We start from the raw sequence: 15,246 nt of genomic DNA on the forward strand, positions 1-15,246 counted from the left end.
TATTTCACTGCCAAACTCATTCATAGAAAGGAGAGAGGAAAAAGTTAAGTCCAATAAAGCAAGAAGGAGTGCGCTGAAGGGCTGTGGATTTCTGGAAGGTTGGGTAGGGTCGGGGGAGGAAGGGAGGTGTCTAGACTCAATATTACTATTGTAGGGCCTGGCATTATTTATGACATTTTCTAGGCAAGCCACAAACTGAAAATAGAAACCAGGAGACATAAAGCCACTCGTAACCCCTGAGGAATGGCTTTGCAAGCTGTGTGACAGTGGAAAAGCTGAAAGCAAAAGACTCCTTCGACCGTCCTGGACAAACCTCAGGCAGCATGAAAAGAGAAATTTGCCCTAGACATCAGAAATGAAACTGCACAGCAGAGAAATGCTGCAGGTCTGGGAGCCAAAGAGAGCCGACAGACGCAGCCTCCCGGCGGGTGAAATCCACTCCTGTGCCAGCTTTAGATCTGTGCCCTACTTCAGTCCTGCTTACACCACGTTTGGAAGTGGAGCCATACACCTTATACTAACCATCTGCCTTGGATTCAGTTTGCTGCACTGCAGCAAACGAGCCAGAAATGGAGAAAACCACCACAGGACGGGCATGTGGAATAAACCAGCTCCACTGCCGCTCCCAGGGCTGCTCCATCTTGTGCTCTTAGACACATACCAGTCTGCTGGCATTTGCAAGAACTACATAGCTACCAATAACGTTGGAACATAATGACATGTTTTTACTTGAGGTGGCTGTAAGCAAACCGGAGGTAATTTAGCCCAAACCCAGTTTTTATACATCTCCCAAGACTGGCCCGCAATAGGCAGTCATGTCAGATTTCTCTTGCCAGGAGCTGGATGGGAGCAATTCCAGAAATAGACAGATAGTGTTTAACTGTTGTTATTACCCATAAGAGTATTACCCATAAGAGCTGTATTATTGAAGTGTTCTCATTCAAAACCAACAAAGTAGTGTGGCTGAGCCTAGATAATGTTTAAAGATGATTGTGCAGGCTAATGACAGCGTGTGCACACACCAGGAAAAGAGCGGCTCCGAGAGCTAGGATATGCCCAAGCCCTGCATTAGCAGCTAACAAATCTCTAATTATTGTTTCGTGTCCCCTCTGCTTTGCTTGATCAGCTTAAACCCTGTCTCAGTGATGTGGAAACACAGCTGGAAAACTTCCTTGCAGAGGAATTTGATCTATTTTGACTCTTTTCCCAGCAGGCTTGGAAACGGCAGCTTTAGTCTCCCCCAATTCAGGTTCTTGCCCACACCTCTATCTTCTGGCAGAGGCACAAAGACCTGGAAACCTTCTCCTTGCACTGCCAAAATGTTCCTGGGCATGGCAAAGGCCTTCAACACCAGCTAGTGACAAGCCAAGCAAGCTCTGGCAGCTTGGCCTGGCAGCAGATGGCTTAGTCTCACTAACGCCCCTTCTCCTTCAGGTTCCTCCTTACCTTTTTGACAACAGGCATTACTAGAAAGCAGCTCACAGTAGCAGGAGTGTCTAAACCCTTCTGTGGAGTCTTTAGAGGACACATGCCCTGCAAACCATACACAGAAATCTTCTGGTCCTGTGAAAGAGCACATAAAATTCTATGAATTTCAATCATCTTCTGTGCTTTTCATATTTCGATTCCTGAACAAGATCAAACTGGTTCCAAAACCAGTTTTTAGTTGCATTTTCCCATATCCAAAGCCTGGATTTATTTTTGTTTTTTTCCCTGGAGAGCACCTGCCCTGTCTGTGGGTAGAAAGCAGGTACTGCCTTCCCCAGAATGGGCAATACATACACTATCCAAAAGCCACCAAAAGCACCACTACAGGTGTTTTTAGCAGCACACCTAAAAGTAGCATCTGACAACTTTGACTTTGCACAACTCCCAAGTGTGCCAGGACAATGGAAACATGTTGTATGTAATTTGGCATTCATCTGTCAATTCAAGGACAGCTACTATTACTTTGTATGTGGAATTACACCTGCTTTACAACCCATGAATCTGACACAGAGCACTCAGTCTGAGGAACAGCAACACATTTAATTTTGACCAAAAAGATGGCTATAAAACACTAAGATTTCTGACCTGCGATTTTTTTCTATATTTCTGGTTATGAAAAAATAGGAATATTTGAATTTTAGCTCAATTTGAGAACAGAAAGCCTAAATACCTTATTTTCCTGGGGGGGGGAGGGGGAAATCTATGCTCTTACTCAGTTCCAACACCCATGCTAGGTCAAGAGTGAATTAAGCAACACATATTATTTATTGAGCAAGTGTGGCCTTTTTTCCCCACTCTGAAACACTGAACTTCAGGAACATTTCAGTTTGTTTTAGCTCTTTCTGGTTTGGTTTGTGTTAAATGATTGTGTCAGAACAGGGTGAGACTTAAGGCAGCCCTTTCTGCTGGGTGGAGAGGGGCTCAGGGATAAATCAGCCATTCTCTCTCATTCTCTTTATCTTTTTAGCTGCAGTTTTCCATGGTGAACACAGAACTTGGGTACCCATTTCCCACCAACTTTCAAGTCCCTCGGGCCTCTTTTAAAACCCCACCCTTAAATGCATGGTTTCTTTCACTGCTTCCCTTTATCGCTGACAGATAAGGACATTTCCCAGATGAAAGCCTGGGTGCAGATAGGCTAAAATCTGGAGAGTTTCACCTTGGAAAGCCAAGGTTCCCACGGTGGCTTTGAAGAGCAGGAGGCACAATTTGGATCTAGGTATCAGCTAGGTAACATGTAGAAACAATACACCCAGAGACAGCAGCTGCAAAGTCATGCTGCTCACCCGAGACACCCATTGTCTCCAACACTCTCAGCTTTACTAATTTAATAGCCTCTTTCTCTTCATTTGTGTCTCTCCTAACGAGGCCCCTCAGAGCAGGGCACTGGAGTGCAGGTGACACTCACCTCGGTGGCAGCCCAGAGGGCATTCTGAAATTTTAGTTGGCAGCACAGCTTCATTCCTGGGCAGCTCATCCTCTCCACTTCTATGACTCCTTTCTCTGGATTCACCACCGTGTAGTTTCTGCAAGGAGCAAATCACAACTTCCTAGAGCTGGCATTCAGCCTGCACACTGCTGCTGGACAGGGCTCAGCACTTTTGGCCAAGCCACAACGTGCTTATCCAGATGGGGACAATGCTGCAAGGATCTACACCCCTCCAAGTGGTCTTTGGAAAGGGAGAGACAGATGTGCCATGGCTCCTCCTCAAAAGGCAGATATGCAACTGCTTCTGTGAAGATTTAAACTCGGCTGCTTGACTGCATGGAAATGGATTAGGAAATGGTCTGGTCCCCTAAGCCAGCTATGGGACAAAGGGCTCCAGCTGAACTGCAATAATTAACAGCTGGGAGGTCTTAGCCCATCTTGCCATTAGGTTCTCAAGAGAATGTGTGCTCCTTCTCCAAGTTCACTGCCTCAATATTATCTGGCTTCATTACTTATTCTAGTACATAAACAGAAGAGCATGATTCTTCCAAATAAGAGCAAAGACCAGAACTTGATAAAACCGTTTGTAAATATGGCTAATTAGTGTTTTTGTATCTAAAAGGATTTTGTTTGTTTAGGGAAGTGTGTCAGGTTTGGGTGTTTGAACAATAACTGGATATTCACAACCACATCTGTGAACCCCAGATGTTTTACCAACTGTGACACAAGCAATTACATGTCCTGAAATCTGTCACATATAAATAATTTGTTATTCAGCAGTCTCCAGCAAGTGGTTTGTCCAGTCAGGAAGCAGATTCACTGAGATATATTGCTGTGAATATTTGGACAACATCCATGTATTCAAATTACATCTGTGAGTCCCACGTGTTTCACTAGTTTTAGCAGGAATAGTTGTGCTGTCTCTGCTGAAGGACTGACCAGGCACCACAAATAGCAAAGCAAATCACTCATGAACAAATCACGTCCCTCTCCCATTAGGTTAATGCTTGCAAATAATGAACACATTAATATAAAATTCAGATTAGTGTGTGGATGTTTCCAAATAAGATCTGGGCTATAAAAATCAGTACCATCCATAAAAATAAACCTAACTAGCTATAGGTCATATGTGACTGAGCAAAATGCCATCAACTCAGTCACAATTTAATAAAATAAAAAAGAGCCCATGCCTGTTCAGCACAGCACACATTTTACTGGCAGGGTACACTTGGATGCACACACAGCTTCAGGCATGTGGTTAACTCCTGATGATTTCAATAGGATTTAAGCATGTGCTTAATTGCTTTGGAGAACAGAGATGGAACTGCAGTCTCAATTAGGAAAGGTTTAGTGTTAAATGGCCTCATTAGGAGAGGCAGAACACGTCTGTTCTCATGTGCAAATGCTTCATCCTGTGTGTATGAATCATTGCACTGCCCTAATCTTCTCCTCATATTAACTGAAGCAGAGTTAAGCTCATTAAATATCTTTTATAAAGCAACCACTGTTCCCAATTAAAAGAGTTTGGGAAAACAGTGTTCACCGTATCCTTGGCATTCACCCAATTTCACTTCCACCTTCTTTACCTCCCTCCCAGAGGCGTAAGTGAAAGTGCTGAAGGATTTTTATGTGAAAGTAAAGAACAAAAGAAAGAAATTACTCCCATGATCTCACCTGGTGTCTTCCTTCCCATCCCAGAACACCACTGTGTACTCCTGTCCTTGGGAGCAGAAGAAGGAAGACTGTTTCCCACAGGACAGCAGGTACATGAACGTTGCAAAGGTAGGATCTTTCATCTGTCCTACCACAGAATTGGCCAGTGGACGCTGTGGGCAAAGGAAAAGAGAAAGACATGTCACACAAGCCAGCTGGAGCTCCAGATGACAGAATTATAATCATCATTTTTTCAAGCTAGAAAGCCAAGAGGACTTCTTTAATAAATGCTTCTGCTGTTTTCTCAAACCTACCAAATTCTCCTTATAAATCCCACCTGATGGGCTCTTAGCATCCTCCATACCCCAGACACTGAAGCCAAACCTCTCCTGTACTTCCATGGTTTGGTCTGTGCTTCTCCATTAAGTTCTTCAGGTTCAGGAGTTTTGGAAGCTGACCCACTGTTGTGACGGCGTCTAGCTGTTTGTGAGTCAAGCTGACCTTTATTTGAAGGACAGCAGCTCTAAAACACCAACTTGTAATTAATAAAACACGTAATGCAGCATAATCCTTTGGTGTACTTTGAACCCTTTTCTCCCTCATGCTGCCTTTTATAATCTGGGGGGTTTTGAAGTCTTTGTAGTTCCACTCACAGCATGATACTGTAGCTGCTTCTAGAAATTACAGGTAATGTCTTGCCCTGGTGAAATCAATAGCTTAACTGCCATTGACATCAAGAGACCTTCGTGTCACTGCAGATGACTAAGGCCACCCATCTGCCACAGTTTCATTCATAAAACTCTCGTTTCAGTCAATAGAAGTTCTGGGCCATATCAGCAGGAGGGATAAATGGGCAACTGAGCTATTCTGAGCTGTTCTGTACCACGAGCAAGCCCAGCTCTGCTGCACGAAGAGGGCTGGCAGATCCCTGTAGCTACACAATCAGAAAACACTGGTCACGAGGGTTGTCTTGTACCTTTTCTGGCTTAGTGTCCCAACACTCCATCATGAGTGCCTGCATCCTATACAGCTGCACCTCTTCTGGCTGCCCAAGGACAGGACGGATCCCTTTAGACAGCTTCTTGGCAATCTGGAGCTGGTGCTGTCCCAGCACAGGCCTCTGACCAGACAGCAGCTCGTACAGGACCATCCCATATGAGAACATGTCAACCTAGGGCCAGGAAGGGAAAAAAATAGGGAAAATCTCCCTTGGAGGATGGAAAGGGCAGGAAGGAAGGCTGTGAGGGGAAAGCTTGTGCTGCACACATAGAAGAGAATCACTGAATCATTTTGGTTGGATGAGACCTTTCAGATCATTAAGTCCAACCATTCCCCCAGCACTGCCAGGTCCCCACTGACCCATGTCCCTCAGCACCACATCTCCACGGCTTGGAAACCCCTCCAGGGGTGGGGACTCCACCACTGCCCTGGGCAGTCTGGTTTAGGGCTTGACAATCCTTTTGGAGAAGAAATTTTCCCTCATGTCCAACCTAAACCTCCCCTGGGGCAACTTGAGGCTGTTTCTTCTTGCCTTATCACTTGTTCCTTGGAAGAAGAGCCTGATCCCCACCTGGCTCCAGCCTCCTGTCAGGGAGCTGTGGAGAGCCAGAAGGTCTCCCCTGAGCCTCCTTTGCTCCAGGCTCAGCACCCCCAGCTCCCTCAGCTGCTCCTCACCACACTTGTGCTCCAGACCCTTCCCCAGCTTCACTGCCCTTCTCTGGCCACGCTCCAGCCCCTCAGTGTCCCAAAGCCGAGCCCAGGACTCCAGGTGTGTGTGAGGGCGTTCAGCCCCAGGCCTGAGGCTGTGTGCCCCGTGGGGGCCCTGCCCCAGCCCCCCCCAGTTACCTTCTCATCGTAGACGATGCGGGGGCGGATCTCGGGGGCCTGGTAGCCCGGGGTGCCCTCCACCCCCAGCGCCCCTTCGTGGAAGGACTGCCGGGAGATGCCGTAGTCGGAGAGCTTGATGTTGACGTGCTCCTTGACATCCAGGGACCACACCAGGATGTTGTCTGACTTCAGGTCACAGAAGATGATGTTCTTCTTGTGCAGGTAGGCCAGGCCCGTGACTATCTGATAGGCTATTTTGTGTGTCAGCATGTGTCCCAGCGGCACAAAGGAAGACCCTGGCACAAAGGAACAGCCTGTCTTCAGTTCCTGTAATTGCAATAACTGTTTGGGGCTTTTTACCCCCCCCCCCCTCCTTCTTTTATATTAATTGCAATAACTGTTTGGGGCTTTTTCCCCCCCCCCCCCTATCTCTTTTAAGCTCCAGAGCAATAACTATCAGCCTTTTAAAACATCACTCAATGCCACGATTTGAAATGACACTGTTTGTGTTACTGTACACGGCTGACAGTTCTATTACATTCTCTCTTTAAACCCTTTCGCTTCTAGACCCCTAAATCTTCCAGTGGAAATTGCTGTTTGACTGAAAGCTGACACAAAGCCAAGGTGCCAAGAGGGTCAGATGGCCTCAACCTATCTTGGAATTAGTGTCATTCATTTGACAGTGCCAGAAATACAGATAATTATGAGAGAATTTAGTGCCACACACCCATCTGTAGGGGAAGACAGCATAGCTCATGCAGCACTGAAATGAGACACACTTCTTAATTTGCAAAGAAATTGAAAATCCAGGTTTCCAAAGTAGTTTTAAAAATCCTGAGCATCAATTTTTACTAGGTTCCCAAAGGCACAGTTTAAGAGCAATACCATCCCTCCCACTTCCCCCAGTCTGGAAAAAAAGTCCCCTGCAGTAAATCAAGCAGTAATTTAAAGGTTGTTGACCATTTGTCACTGCTGTGACTCAGAGTGAGCTCTCCCAGGAGGGAGACCTGGGTTTTACCTTTGGAGTTTTCAGACAAGACAGTGGTGAGGCTGCCCAGAGGGGCCAGCTCGAGGGCAAAGCAGAGGGGGTGGATGCTGATGCCAATGAGGGAGACGATGCAGGGGTGCTGCAGGGAGTGGAGCATGCTGGCCTCCTGCCGGAACTCCGAGAAGTTCTTCATGGCATCCATGGCTCTCAGGTGCTTCAGCATGGTATCTGGCAAGACACAACCACCTTCTTACTCCCCAGCTGAGAAACCAAGTCACAGGCTCTCTGGAAAGTGCTAGTCACTGAGCAAATGCTGCAGGAGGAAGGTGGCTTGTGGGGTTACGCCAATAACAAGGCTTCAAGTTGCATCCTTGTGTTGACGCACAAGCCACTAAGACATTGGCTGTGAGCAGGATATACATGGGTGCCTCAGGAAGCAAGAGCTTCTGCACTGGGGGGCATTAGGTGTGGCCAGCAGGTCGAGGGAGGTTCTCCTCCCCCTATACTCTGCCCTGGTGAGGCCACATCTGGAGTACTGGGTAACAGTTCTGAGCTCCCCAGGTCAATAGAGACAAGGAACTACTGGAGAGAGTCCAGTGGAGGCTCTGAAGATGCAGAGGGGCCTGGAGCATCTCTGTGTCCAGGAAAGGCTGAGAGCCCTGGGGCTGTTCAGCCTGGAGAAGACTCAGAGGGGATCTAATCAGTGCTGATCCATATCTAAAGGGTGGGGGTCAAAAGGATGTGGCCAGACTCTTCTCAGTGGTGGCCAGTGTCAGGACAAGGGGCAACAGGAATAAAATGGAACCCAGGAGGTTCCATCTGAACAGGTGGAAAAAATTCTTTGCTCTGAGGCTGCCAGAGCCCTGGAGCAGGCTGCCCAGAGAGGTTGTGGAGTCTCCTTCTCTGGACAGATTCCAAACCTGCCTGGATGTGATCCTGGGCACCCTGCTGTGGGTGACCTGCTGGAGCAGGGGGGCTGGACAAGATCATCTCCAGTGGTCCCTTCCAACCCCTGCCATTCTCCAATTCTGTGAAATGCTCCCTTGAACACCAACCTCAAGTGTATCTGGCACACATTGTTCTGTGTCACTTGGATGATTTGGAAAACTCATGCTGTGCTTTTTAAAGCAGAAACTACCTGGGTGTAGATGTCACACTGCAGACTCTTTGGTGGAAGGAGTCTTCCCTACCCTTTTCCAGTTGCCCTGACAGAAGAAGAGCCCTTCACAATAATTGTTCTTCTGCAAAGGGACAGCACAGGCTGATCAGTCAGGTTGGGTCTTTCCAAAGGTTATTTGTCAGTGGGACATCAGCTGGCCTCCCCTTCACAACTCAGGGGAGTTCACTGCATCCTTCCCAGACAAAAAAAAACAAAAAAAAGAAAATTGAGGGAAGCAAGGTACTTTCTCCTTTCTCTTCCCCATGGACTGAGGCTCTGCTGGAAACCTGGGCTCAACAGGCAGCCTGTGCAGGACGAGTGCCTGTCCCTGCCTGCAGGAGCTGGCAGGCTGAGGAGGATTTCCAGTTTGCTTTCTGTAGCTGCTGGCACAGATGGAGTAAAAGACTTATTCAAGGGTGGAGACCAACAAGTCCTTAGTGTAAATCCACACAAATCCACACTTCTCATTGCCAAACAGCTTGGGATCAGGAGATGAAACCTTGCCTCCCATCCTAATCTGTCTTCTGCCTTAATACCCTATGAGTCCACCCCTGACCTGCAGGAGAGAAGCTTCCAGCAGTGTCAATGACCTCCATCACTACAAGTACCTTCGTGAAGGACACTTTAAGATGAATCCTCCTCCATGGAAACACATCAGTTTTGCAATACATACGCCAAAGCTGATAGAAACCTCTATATTTGAAGAGGTGCTGCCAGCACTTGGGAGAGCAAAGGCTCTTTGGTCCCAGCTCGGGATCACAGGCTGCAAGAGCCCATTCTTGACACCAGTTGTGTGCACTGTACCTGCAGCTGAAGTGGGAGAACCCATGCATTTTTTAATCTGAAATCTCTTCACAGCCACTGGTTTTCCTTGGTATCGTGCCCGATATATAACGGTCCCACTTCCACCCTGGCCAAGAACGTTGTTTTCATTTTCACTCCATTCCAGTTTGCTATTTTCCAGGAACAGTCTGCCAAAAAGAGATCGGGGCTTTTTAATTAAAAGTTTCAAAGATATTGTAAATTCATGTTTTTAATGTGCTTTCCATTTCCACTAATCCTTAATAGGTTCTTGTCTTATCTACTGAGAGGACTGGATCACCTAAACTGCCTTGGTCATCTCCATGTACTCTACGCTGGCTCAGGCTGTCCAACAGATGTCTCACAGAAAAAAGTAACTTGGACAAATAAGCAAAAAAGGCTTTTTACTGATTTATCCCACAAGAATCAAACATATCTGGAAAGCACATAATCTCCTTTTCCAAGCAGATGACACAGGTACAGGTATTTGTACCATTTATCTATATTAACGATTTTTTTTTCTTCATCTACCTCCTGTTCCTCTTTTCTCCACTGAGGCAAGACAGGATGTTTATGAACAGCCCCAGACTCTGAAACCTGATTATTCAAATCAGCTTACTGTTCCCAGGCTGCAATTCATCACTTCCCCTCTCTTCCAGAGACTACTTCTACAGCTGTTCACACTTCAAACATCTCCACTCGCCTCGCACCCGTCAAATAAATCTCTAGGAGATAGCACCACAAGGAGGGCTGTCGTGAGGAGCCAGTGGGGTGTCTGCCCAGAAAAATGACCCCTAAGAGAGGAAGAGAGGCCAGTGCAGAGAAAGCTCCAACAGCAGCCAACAGGACACAGTTTGGTCTAGAGGTGTCATGGCTCTGCATTGGGCACAGAAAGGTCTAAGAGAGTGTGAGCCCAAGGCGACATGGGTCTCCTGTCCTGCCTGCTCTCAGGAGCTCTCTTGCTCTACACTACAAGTAATAAGGCGTATAAGACTGAACCCATCTGGGAATGCAGTTAAGCTGCTTAAAGGTTTGGCAGAGCTGCTCTGGGTAGGGAAGAGCTGTTTCAGCTGTTCAGGACTGCCACGCTACTACAGCACATCCAGCAGCCCTCAGCCGAGCAGGAGCCTCGACTCCATGTGAATTCTCTGGTGGTGTCTATACAAATTTACTCACCTACAGTCTCTTCACAACTAACAGCAGTTTCTGTGCCAACCTTGTGATGCAGCAGCACTTCCTTTTGCTTTTGCCATATTAAAATCCCCTTTCTGGGATCCCAGAAAGGCTCCAGCTACAGAAAGCTCTGGCCAGACTACTGGGCAATGCAGGATACCAGCAGCTTTTAAGAGGGACTTTCACACTGCACCACAGTGATCTCAAAGGACCCCTGAAGTGATGGGAGTGATTGTCTAAGCAAGTGTGTTGACCACCAGTAGGGCAATTTAGGATGAATGGTCAAAGCAGGGATTGAGAGCAGATGAATTTGTTTCCTGTGGTCAATATGTTCCTCTAGCAGAGATGCCTTAGAAAAAAAACCCAACCAAATTACATGGGTAGACTGCAACTTAACCAAAGGCTAACAAAGAACGTTACCTGGCAGGAAAATCAGTCATGAAAAGCTCTGGGACCAGCTCTTGGAGAGAAACGGGGATGTCAGGGTGGTTAGGACAGGTGATGTAGTCCAGTTCAATGGCAGTGAGGACACAGTCCTCCATGTTGAAGTACTGCACGTCCTCTGCCTTCTCACCACAGGCGTTCCCCTCCGCCCTGGAGGCTGCACAGATGTGGCAGGGCACATACTGCTCCATCAGCAACGTGCCGTCGCTCTCCGTGGCTGTCAGGGCTTCAGAGCAAGCAAGCAAAGAGAGAACAACATAACCCACACAAACTGAGAAAGAACAACAGCTCCTAGTGCATTCAAATGTCTACAGCCACTGCTCAGACCCACTGGCTGAGAATGGGCACACTGCTGAAAGCAGCACTTCACAGATGTGTCTGGACTGGCATAAGAAAAGGGCTTTTTGCAAAGTGCACACAGGTAGCAGGGACAGGACTGAGGAGACAGGACTGTTCACACAACTCCACTGCTACTCTGGTCACAGGTAACACACAGGCTTGCAAAGGAAATAGATTCTGGACTAAAATGTGAAATGTGGATTCCACCAAGACTAAACTTTTGGGAAGTTCACACTTCTCCCACTGACTACAGAGGGGTTTTGTGGTGACAGGCTCCATAAAATGCTGACAATTAGGCAGGGTATATACAGGCTATTGCCTTTGAAGCCATGACTCTTCTCAAGCTTCAGTGATTAACATTATCATCATTTTAATCCAAAGGCAAATAAAATCTTCTTTTATCTTCATAACATGCAGAACTTGAATATGTGAGAGAGCGCAACTATTTCCTCCAGAGAGCCTCCAATTAAGAGATTTTGGCACTGCTTTCTAGACCAGTGTGGGACGACAAAGAACACTTCAGATTCTGTTTTGGTTTGAAACAAAGTGTATTGGAGTTGCAAACAGCCCGCTGGGTAGCAGCAGGATCTGTGCTGATCAGAGGAAAAACAACTGCTGGAGTCAAGGAAGTTACCTTGGCACAGAGTCCTTGGTATCATATTCACTCATGCCTCTTGCATCACAATCTTATAAATTACAGGGCGTTAGGAATGGTGGGCAAATGCTGAGCCCAGCTGCTGCCAAAATGAGTCCTGCCATCAAGGGACAGTGTCAAAGAGTTTGGGCCAAATCCTGTCCCTGCTATGAGCACTGGAAGAGTCTCCTGAACTCCTACAGATGCAGGTGCTGTTTGAACTGCTGTGTTTCACCTGTGCTTGATGTGACTGATGGACTGAAAGACACAACGTCTAGACCAAGGTGTGCTGGCAAATAATCTTGATCTGTCTGCAGGTTATCAGCTTTTCTCAAACTTTATTAACTTCAGACTCTCAGAGCCCGAGGGGTCTTCAATTAACACACCACATTGTGCACCTTGAGAGCTCTGTCAAAGAACCTGCTGTTAAAAAGACATAACACTGCAGAGGAAATTACAGCAGCTGTCTTACCAGGAAACCACTGGTCTATCAAAGAGTTGACATGATCTGTGATGAACGCCATTGCTGAAAAGTCTCTCACTTCTGACTGGCAAATGATTTTAATTCCACCACTTTTTTTCTTTTTCCAGTTCACATCAGAAGACTCCACACTGTGTAAGAAAGCCAGAAGATAGCCACATGAAGCTTTTGTGAGGGATCAGTGTCAACAAACTCCCTTTCTCACAGGAAACCTGAGTTACATAAAAACAAGTAGTTCATGAGTAATCAAAACAGAAAGCAATCTAGCTTTGAGGATAATGTTCAATTCAGTCTGGTCTGCAAATGAGAATTCCTGCACAGAAATGTTGGTTGCTTGTGATGAGTAAATGCTACAGAAGGTCAGACTCAGAGAAAACTCTGGCCTGAGTAAACTGAGTATGATGGAGAGTTTTGACAGAAATACCCCACAGAGAATAATGTAGGTTTAGGAGTTTTAAAGATCAGTAATAAAACTCCAGTGGCATAACAACAATAATAGAACTTCCAAAAACTCTTCAAACATGTTTATAGACATTATTTTTGTGCAACTCCTACCAAACAAAAACCAAAAAAAGCTTTGACACAAAGAGCTGCATTGTGTACCTCCCTGAAGCACACGGGGAGGTGAGAGTGTGGCCACCACCACGGCCCAGAATAAAGGATTGCAGCCTGTGATTTGCAACGCGTGGGTCCAAGTCTCTATTCAGCCACAGATGGCCTAGATGACCTCAGGAAAGTCACTGTGCCCTTCTGCTCTCCAACCACACAACAGCACCAATGGTTCCTCCCTGTCTTGCCAGGGACTGGAAGAGCAAATGCATCTGCAGACGCACGACAAAGATGAAAGTCTTAAGTGGCTGCCTACTCCCTGCACTTATCAAAGAGCATGGAGAGCAGGTTTTCTCCAGGCCTGCAGCCAGCAGACACCCTGCCTTGGCCAGCTCAGACCAGTTGTCCCTAGTCCCTTTGTCTGACAGCACAGGAGCACCTTTGTTGATCAGGGTTACTGCCACAGAGTGGTGAAGTTTTAGGATTCAGTGGAAAACTCACTGACGTAGGGAAATCTCTGCGTGTGCAAATGCGTGATTTTGTGCTGGCAAAGAGTTCTGCTCTGAATATCACTTTGTGTTTCAGGCCTCTCTAAATTTGTGGCTGCAACAACACATAAGGTTGATATATTCAAAGCTGCCAAACAATCAGTCATTCATCATTTTTGTCACCAGTTGTTACCAGATGAGTTATGTCTATTAGAAGAGCCTCCTCTTCTCCCGATGAGTGAGCACAGAGCTTGAGTCAGGCCCATTCATCTCCATTCAGATGATGAGTTTCATACACTCTATTAGTCCCCTGTCACGCATGCTGCATGATGAACACAAATTACCTAAGATAGCCTCCATCAAAGGTAACGAACAGACCTTCCTGCCAGTAAACAGTGTGAGTCCTTTTGACTCGGAACGTGCTGCAGCGGTTCCTTTGGGTGCCTGTGAAGCTGTAGATGGTCACCTTTTTGTTTCTCGTCTTGGTGTTCTTCTTGTTTTCAAAAAGCTGAAACAAGCAGAAAAGCAGGAAAATAATTAAGTTATCAAAATATCTCCCAAGGGTGTTGTTTGAATGGAGCAATAAGGTGACTTCTTTTTTTTGGCCTTCACAGGTGCTATTATAATTTTTCTATTAAAGAGCGACTTGTGCTCATAAAAAATATTTGTGATGGAATGAAAATACACACAGTAAAAGTTGGTTTTGCAGCAAAGGAAATATTTTTCATGCCATTGAAGAAAGAACAATTTCATATCAGTGAGCAAAATGACTTCCATAACTGTGACATTCGTTATATGAATTCTGCACTTGCAGAAGTCTCATAAACCTACAGAGGAGCTAAATGTTCTAGTGAATGATTAAGTCTGTCCTCAATGCAGAGAGTTAACTTTTCCACCTGCTTCAGTGGGAGGAAGATGGCTTTTCTCCAAGACACTTCAAACCAGCACTCAGAGCAAGATGTATTTTTGTTTTAAAGTGAAAGACTTAATCTGCAGAACTCCTCTGTACTCACTGCTCTAACACTTAGCTGTCTGCAGACACGTTAGACACCTGGGATCCTTCAGTGAGGACTGGCTGAGGACCCTAGAAAGGCACTCCAGGGTTATGTAGTGCCCGTGAGGATGCAAGCAAGGGCTTGCCAAGACAGCCCATTAAAACAGGTAAAGTTATTACACGGTTTGAGAAGCCTGGAACACAGAGGACCTTCCAAAAACAGGTGTCATGTTTTCCATGTTCTGTACCCCAACGACAGAACACAGTTTAAATGGAGACCCATTAAGAAGATACTACAGTAGTATTAAAAATGCTTTGCAGGTATTGACTACAGTTTCCAGCAGAGCTATGTTTTCAGATATAAGTGGCTGCAAAAATCTGTCTGTAACAACATCAAAATTCACTTAGCTGTCAGAACCTTGCAAACACTGCTTTAATGATATGCATTAATAGGGTGTCTGCTTGCACTCATTATCCCATTAAGGCAACAGTCCTGTAATTTTCTTCTCATTTAAACCCATATAGATTCAGATAGCTGACTCTGGTGGAACTATTCCAGATCACTGGCAAATGATGAGAGCAGAGTCTGGCTCAGTGGAATGGTCGTGGACAACAACTGCAGGCAGAACTCCAATTACTTGTAACTGGGAGATGCTGGAGGTACTGAGATCTTCCAGGGGATCACGTTATAAGGAGGCTCTGGAGAACACAGGCTTTCTTTCCCAGTGCCAGTTTCTTGTTTTAAATAACAGCTCCCGTGACAACAGAATTAGATTTTGATTGCAGAGTCTCATCTTTC

At 46.1% G+C, this 15,246-nt stretch overlaps 1 protein-coding gene across 1 annotated transcript in view; it reads right to left on the reverse strand.

Annotated features, from left to right (window-relative positions):
• Positions 1 to 1,446: 1,446 nt before the first annotated feature.
• Positions 1,447 to 15,246, reverse strand: part of LRRK1 (leucine-rich repeat kinase 1) — a gene marked incomplete at its 3' end in the record, with an annotated part of 65,098 nt that continues 51,298 nt past the window's right edge. The window contains exons 21-30 of the mRNA XM_008941724.1: positions 13,798 to 13,961; positions 12,408 to 12,547; positions 10,939 to 11,188; positions 9,349 to 9,515; positions 7,416 to 7,613; positions 6,416 to 6,693; positions 5,547 to 5,741; positions 4,592 to 4,743; positions 2,897 to 3,014; positions 1,447 to 1,563 (exon numbers count right to left, since the gene is read on the reverse strand). Coding sequence (XP_008939972.1) covers positions 1,447 to 1,563; positions 2,897 to 3,014; positions 4,592 to 4,743; positions 5,547 to 5,741; positions 6,416 to 6,693; positions 7,416 to 7,613; positions 9,349 to 9,515; positions 10,939 to 11,188; positions 12,408 to 12,547; positions 13,798 to 13,961 — 1,779 coding nt within the window. The remainder of the gene's footprint in view (positions 1,564 to 2,896; positions 3,015 to 4,591; positions 4,744 to 5,546; positions 5,742 to 6,415; positions 6,694 to 7,415; positions 7,614 to 9,348; positions 9,516 to 10,938; positions 11,189 to 12,407; positions 12,548 to 13,797; positions 13,962 to 15,246) is intronic.

The sequence above is a fragment of the Merops nubicus genome, unplaced genomic scaffold (genome assembly GCF_000691845.1).
Source record: "Merops nubicus isolate BGI_N331 unplaced genomic scaffold, ASM69184v1 scaffold10816, whole genome shotgun sequence".
Classification (NCBI taxonomy): domain Eukaryota; kingdom Metazoa; phylum Chordata; class Aves; order Coraciiformes; family Meropidae; genus Merops; species Merops nubicus.